Source organism: Cornus florida, unplaced genomic scaffold, assembly GCF_030987335.1.
Source record: "Cornus florida cultivar Cherokee Brave unplaced genomic scaffold, ASM3098733v1 CherokeeBrave_3.0.0_Hap2_Chr05, whole genome shotgun sequence".
Lineage (NCBI taxonomy): Eukaryota > Viridiplantae > Streptophyta > Magnoliopsida > Cornales > Cornaceae > Cornus > Cornus florida.
In genome coordinates, this window is record NW_026775575.1 from 68,007,243 (window position 1) to 68,014,022 (window position 6,780).

Consider the following 6,780-nt stretch of genomic DNA (forward strand, 5'->3'; position numbering starts at 1 on the left):
TTACATTTTTTGGCCTTTTTTTTTCTCTCTCAACATAATTGATCCAAAGAGTCGTTAAGGCACCGTTTGGCTGACACAAACAGTGTCTGAAAGGCTTTTTTGGGCAAAATAAAGTTTTAAAAAATGGAGAAAAATGATTTTTTTTTTCCCTTCATATTCCTACTGACATTATAGCCGTTTTAACGATTATATTGACACAAAAACATATTTTTTGAATTTTTTTTAAAAAAATAATTATATATATATATATATATATATATATATATATATATTGAAAAAAAACCTTTCATTTTTCCCCTATAAATACTTCAACCCCTATTATCATTCAACTCATATCCAACCCATTTATTTTCTCTACTCCTCAACCTACAACTACAACTACAACTACTAAGTCATTTTCTCAATCTTTTAGATATGTATTTTTATTCAAGTTCAATTCTATGGATCCTCCACTACCATATTATAACTATAACTCCCAATTCAACCAATCAAATGATAATTTTGATCACTTTTTACAATTTGTTGGATAAGAATCTCAATTTCCGTCTCATCAACCTTTTTTAGTTTTCAATATTTTTACTGAAGTGTCACAATCTAGTAACTCTCAACCTCCCAGTAAGCAAAAGGTTAGTCGGCTTCCCAATTGATCCACGGCTGAAGATGAGGCTTTATGTTATGCATGGATGACCATTAGCTTTGATACGGTCATTGGTTCAAACCAACAAAAGACAGCGTTATGGAGCTGAATTCGTGAAAGTTTTGAGCTACACATTAGTGGTGCTGATATACTTAAAAGAGTTAGTAATGTCTGCTTGAATCGTTGGTCCTTCATGCAACAAAATGATTATTAACTTTTCTGGATGCATGATCCAGATTGAAAGGAATCATCAGTGAGCAAGACAATGAGTACAAGGCAAGTTATTTACTATATTAAATTTAAGTAACAAATATTTTAAATATTTGTCTTTTAATAATTATTTATTTTTATTTTTTTAGATGATAGTAGCCAAAGAGTTGTTTGCTCATCAAAATAATACCAAATTTAAGTTTGATAGCTGTTAAAACATTTTGAAGAACAACAATAAATGGCATTTACATTTTCAAAAAGAATGAACATCTAATTGTCAAAACCTGGATAAGAGGAATGGAATCCGCATTGAAGATAGAGAGCTTATTGGTTACTTGAACCCATCTACTCCGTCAAGTAATGCAGCAACGACACCAAATTTGGTAAAAAGATCGGTAAAAATAGGCAAAAGTGATCCGACAAATGTTAAGAATGTCAGCTGCCACAAGCCAAAATTCATTCACATTTTTTGTCAAACTTTTATCATTTTACATGATTTTGAAATTGAATTGTATATATAAATATAGTATGGTTATTTTAAGGTATTATTATTTATTTTAAAAAAAATATAGGATCATTCATCATTTTCAATAAAAAAATATATGATCATTTTAATAGGGAAAATACTAGAACCATTATTTAATTTATTTTTGCCCTTGAAATAATTACATTTTATTTTTCCTAAAATAAATAAATAAAAAGTAAAAATTGAAAATTAAAAAGGAGGATAAAATTCACAAATTAGTCGCCGAAGAGGAGAAGAGAACGGAAACGTTCTGTGATTCCTCCACCACCAGGGGAAGGGGAAGAGAGAGAGAAGATGAGCTATCTATTGACGACACTGACGAAGAAGCAAGAAGTGGATTCGATCATCAGAGACACCATCGACAAAGTCCTTGTCCTCCGCTTCGGCAGACCCTCCGACGCCGTCTGCCTCCAACTCGATGACATCGTACGCTTCCCCCCCTCTCTCTCTCTCAAACTTTTTCAGAGATCTTAAATTCTCTAGTAATGAATGTTTATTTTATTTTCTTTGATTAAAATTGTGAAAATCTAATTGAAATCAATGGAATGATCTTCAATTGTTCGAAGAACATCAATTTTGTTACTTTCATCTTGATAAGCACTCCTAATATTTGATTAAACGCCCAATTGAACGTGTCCAAGTTCGTTTCAATGCACAGAAATTTGATTATTGTTTTGTTTTAATTGCTCTTAATATAAAATAATTTTTCACACAGTTCAAGCTTAATAGTGTTGTAATAATCTTCTCTTTAAATGTAGCTTTCTAAATCAGCAAGGGAGGTGTCCAAGTTTGCAACTGTAGCGTTAGTCGACATTGATTCGGAGGAGATTCAAGTTTATGTCAAGTATTTTGACATCACTTTGATACCATCAACAGCGTTTTTCTTCAATGCTCATCACATGAAGATGGATTCAGGGTACTGTTTCTTGTCACTAATGACTGTTATTATTTTCTTCTTTTAATAATTTGTTATTGTGTTTTCTTCAATCAACATTAAATTGTTCAATATTGCTATGAATTTGAATTTGTTAGTACCGGAAGAGTTGTGGTAAGAGTCTAGTTATTCTCATTTGACCCAAAAATGAAGCTGCCATCTGATGATGTTTTGTTTTTGTATGCGTTTTATTTTAATCTATAAATTTTAAAGAATATTATTTTTTGATTGTTTGTTATATCTTAATTTACTGAAAATATGAGGCTTTGAATCATAAAGGCCACAGAGCTAGCCTGGGCTTTTGTATGTATTTCACCAGAATTTGAGATTTAGAATATGGCACAATTGGGAACATTTTCTTGCCTTTATACCTAACTAACAGAGATGAATGTGCTACCATAGTGACTAATGAAAGGAAAAGCAACAATGTTCATAGATTATAACAGTTGAGATCCGCTTGACATTTCTTTCCATAAACTTGTTCACACTAATTTTTAGTTGAGTTTATAGCAACTAATTTTATGAGAATATAAAAGGGCAAACCTAGTGGACGAGGCTTCTGCCATTGCGGAGTCTGGAGAGGGTTTAATTTATACAACCTTACCTCCGCATGCGGAGAAGATGTTTTCTTTTTTCGAATATGTGACCTCTAGGTCACAATAGAGCAACCTTACGAGAAACTAAATCTATATGAGAAATTCATGGGAACTAGATAGAAATTAATGTGACCTCTAAACAGAATCCAAAATGAAAATCTTTCTTGACCTCAATTTCTATATGTACATCCTAGTATCCTACCTATACTGAACTAATACTGAGAGTGCAAAAAAATTGAACGCATCTTTATGATAGCTTTCAATCTCCACATCTTCGCATGAGTTTTCTATCTTCTAACATTGTCTTCTAATTGAGTTTTGGAACCTTAAATCACATACTGCAAAAGATCAGGTCTGACTCTCCTTTTTGCCGAATTTGTTGTATTTTTTATAAATGTCAAACATGGAAGTTTTTTATTCGAACTTTATTTCATTTATATACTCGTATATAGATATTTTGTGAGGAACTGCAAGTTCACATTTTTCTGTCAATCACCTTGTTATTCAGGAGTGCAGATCATACGAAGTGGGTGGGTGCATTTTACAGAAAGCAAGATTTCGTTGATGTCGTAGAGGTTTGTTGTTCCTGATATAGATCATTGATCTTGGCATTGGATAGTCACCATTTACTAAATTTTGTTACCCAATTGTAGCAAAATTTGCCAAATTTTATACAACTTCAGAATGCAAAAAAATTCTTGTGGCTTCTATTTGTATTGTGAAAAAAATGTAATATGTACGAGGAATATTTGTGTAAGGAAATATATGAATGGACTTGATGGGATCGGTGATGCTGCACTAAGTCAGGAGGTGGAAAAGATGCCAGTCAACATAGAAAGTTTATTCCCACTACTTGAAATTGGCTACATGAATCCTGTTTCATTACTAAATATTTCCTTGCTGATTTGAACTCATGTTAATTTTGATTTTCTGCTACTCGGCCACTACCTTTAATGTGAACCATTTTATTTTCCCTTAGTGCTGCAATTATTGGCCATCACTGAATGTGACGAAACCATCTTAATCAATTTCTTTCGCTTATCTTTTGATGGGTGTTATTTTCCTTGTTTAACAAACATTATTCTTGATATGTGCTATGTTACACAGATCGGTAAAAGTTACTTCGCTTTTTTGCAGACAATATTTAGAGGGGCCATGAAAGGCAAGCTGATAGTGAGTTGCCCCCTGCCTCCTGAGAGAATACCGAAATTCCAGTTATTATATAAAGACGTGTAGAGAGGTGAACCTTGGTTTCTATAAATTTTTATGAGTCTATTACTTCTAATGATAATGAGAACATTTTTATATCTTCACTGATGTAAGAGAACCTTACTTCATCCCTATGTAAATTTCTCACTGTAAGATTAGTAGTCCGTGTGATATTTGACAAAACGTATCTTTATATTCCGTTGCTTCAGGCGTGCTTTTTACTATTATTGATTTGAGTGAACACTGTAATGTAAAAGATGGTAGTTCTCTTATTTGCTTGGGCTTTTAAGTGCATTCTTGTGTAGAATTGATATAATCACTTCAGTGTTTGGGAAAAAAGAACGATATTTGTCAATGTAATATTTGATGGACCACAATCTTAGTGCATGTATTTGAGTGTGTGTTTTTTTTTTGGAGTTCACTCTCTGCAAAGCAATGCCAAGTTTTGGCTAGTTCTAGGTCTCTCTATGCATCCACCTCTCTTGGCATCCTGCGTACTAGGACCAGTCCTGGTGACGATGTTCTACGGTGGTGGTGGTTGTTGTAGTTGTTGTTGTTTTTTTTTTAATTAACTCAAATCTTGTTTAGTAGAAGAAACTTTTTGACACTTTGTTGGTAGTTTTTTTTAGGTTCTCTTCTTTTCGAGGTAAAATATGACAAAAAAAAACTTTTTACATGTAAAAGGATACTTTTCATCTTATTTCTGGTTTGGTTTCAATCTTAAAAATATTTTAAAGGAAAAAAAAATAAAAAATTAGGTGCTTGGTTTATGGAAAATATTTTATACAAAAAAAGAAAAAATTGTTTGAAATTTTCACTATCTATCATAGATTTCAAAAATATTATATCATTAACCAGGAATCTAAGCGTTTATGTTATTCATCATTTTTTATTTTACTTCACTTTACTTTTTTATTCACTTGTGCATATCATTGAGATCAATGGTATCAACTAAACTAAATCAAAATAGAATTTAATTACTAACACATGCATAACAACTTCAAACATTACAAGTTTGAAAAATGCTTACCCAAAACTAAAATTAAATTAAACTCTCACTCTATATATAACCCAAAACTAAAATTATGATATTACGTATTTAAGTATCTTACATATTTACCTCTTCTAAACTCTCCACATTTCTAAAATATTCTACAATCTAATAGCTTTTACAAAATTCGAAGACTATAATGTTCCACTTCTTGCTGCAATATTTCACATTTCGTTACACAAATCTAGAACTCCTCTCCGTACGCCGTACAGAATTCACGACTGTGTAACGAAATCTCCATACAAATTGACAGGACGTTATAGCATACGTTTTTAAGAAATTATTATATGGTCTCATCACTGATTGACATGTAAATAAAAAACTAAATATAACTAAGGATGGCAATAGGGGCGAGTTTGGACTGGTGTATCCGCTCCCGCAATCGTTTAAAAATTTTGTCCCCATCTTCGTTCAAAATTGCAAAAACAGGGGGACTTTCCACCCCATTCACACAACCGTTTAACATTTTTATCAACTCGCCCCGTTTAAGACTATAATTTATTTATTGTTAAAATAAATTTGCTCTTTTTTTTTTTCCCTCATCTTCAATTCTTCACCATTGTAACTTTCCTTCTAATTAAATTCATTTGTTACTTTAATATTGTTATATATGGTCCTTAATATTAATGAAATAAGGGTACGTAAATAATATGTCTATCTATACGGGACAGGGCGTTCCCACACCAAATTCACATGGGTTTTTATTACATCAAACCATTCTAAGCTAAACGGTCCCCCAAAACCGTCAAAAACGGGGCGGGGTGGGACGGCTAACCGCGGGGGCAAATCAAATTGCCATCCCTAAATACAACTAACATAAAATTTATATGAATTGATAATTAACCAAGGAAGACCGATGGTACTGAATCATCTAATAATTTCTGTCTGTGGAGAGTTTGAATCTTTCCACAATATTATAAGATCAAACAAAGGCTTGCAAATAGTTTGATCATATTTCAAAATTTCACATTCTATTAGTAGTATATTTTTTTTATATCATATATAAAAATGCAAAGCTCACAAGTGATTCAGAAAATCAAAAAGAAATTCATATTAATTTTATAAAAGCTTAAAATGAATTTTCACAACATTAAGAAATTGAAAGGTTGTTAAACTTGCCCTCTTAAAATTTTCCAAGAAGCTAATAATATGATCAGAACGATAATATCTATACATCCATTGTAATATATAATACAAATTCAATGTTAAAAGTAGATTTTAGTCAGAGTATGATAGTTTATCGCCTGTACAAAATTGAGTTCCTAATGACTCTTTTTGTTTTCTTATTTTACAAATGCCAATTTCATTTAATACTTAGGTCTTGTTTCTTAATATATTAAAACATTAAATTTTTATCTGATGTCTAATTTTATTTTGAAAAGATAAGAAAATGAAAATCTAAATAAATTTGAATTCATTTTATAAGATAAATAGCAGTTGATGCCATATAATATAACCTAAATGGACAATTAGGAGGTCATTTTTTATTTATTTATTTATTTTTTTTAAACAATAATTAATTTGAAATTTAAAGTTGAGTTAAAATAATTCAGAGATGTCTTTTGTAATTATTTTAAAAACGGTTTTCTGTTTTAGAGTTTTTTACAATTGTTCCTT

General features: G+C 31.1%; 1 protein-coding gene across 1 annotated transcript; it reads left to right on the forward strand.

Moving 5' to 3' along the window:
* Positions 1-1,580: 1,580 nt before the first annotated feature.
* LOC132306732 (uncharacterized) lies at positions 1,581-4,384 on the forward strand. The gene is made up of 4 exons (XM_059804259.1): positions 1,581-1,799; positions 2,132-2,289; positions 3,412-3,478; positions 4,041-4,384. The coding sequence occupies exons 1-4, from the start codon at positions 1,668-1,670 to the stop codon at positions 4,137-4,139; spliced, it is 456 nt and encodes a 151-aa protein (XP_059660242.1). The 5' UTR covers positions 1,581-1,667; the 3' UTR covers positions 4,140-4,384.
* Positions 4,385-6,780: the final 2,396 nt, after the last annotated feature.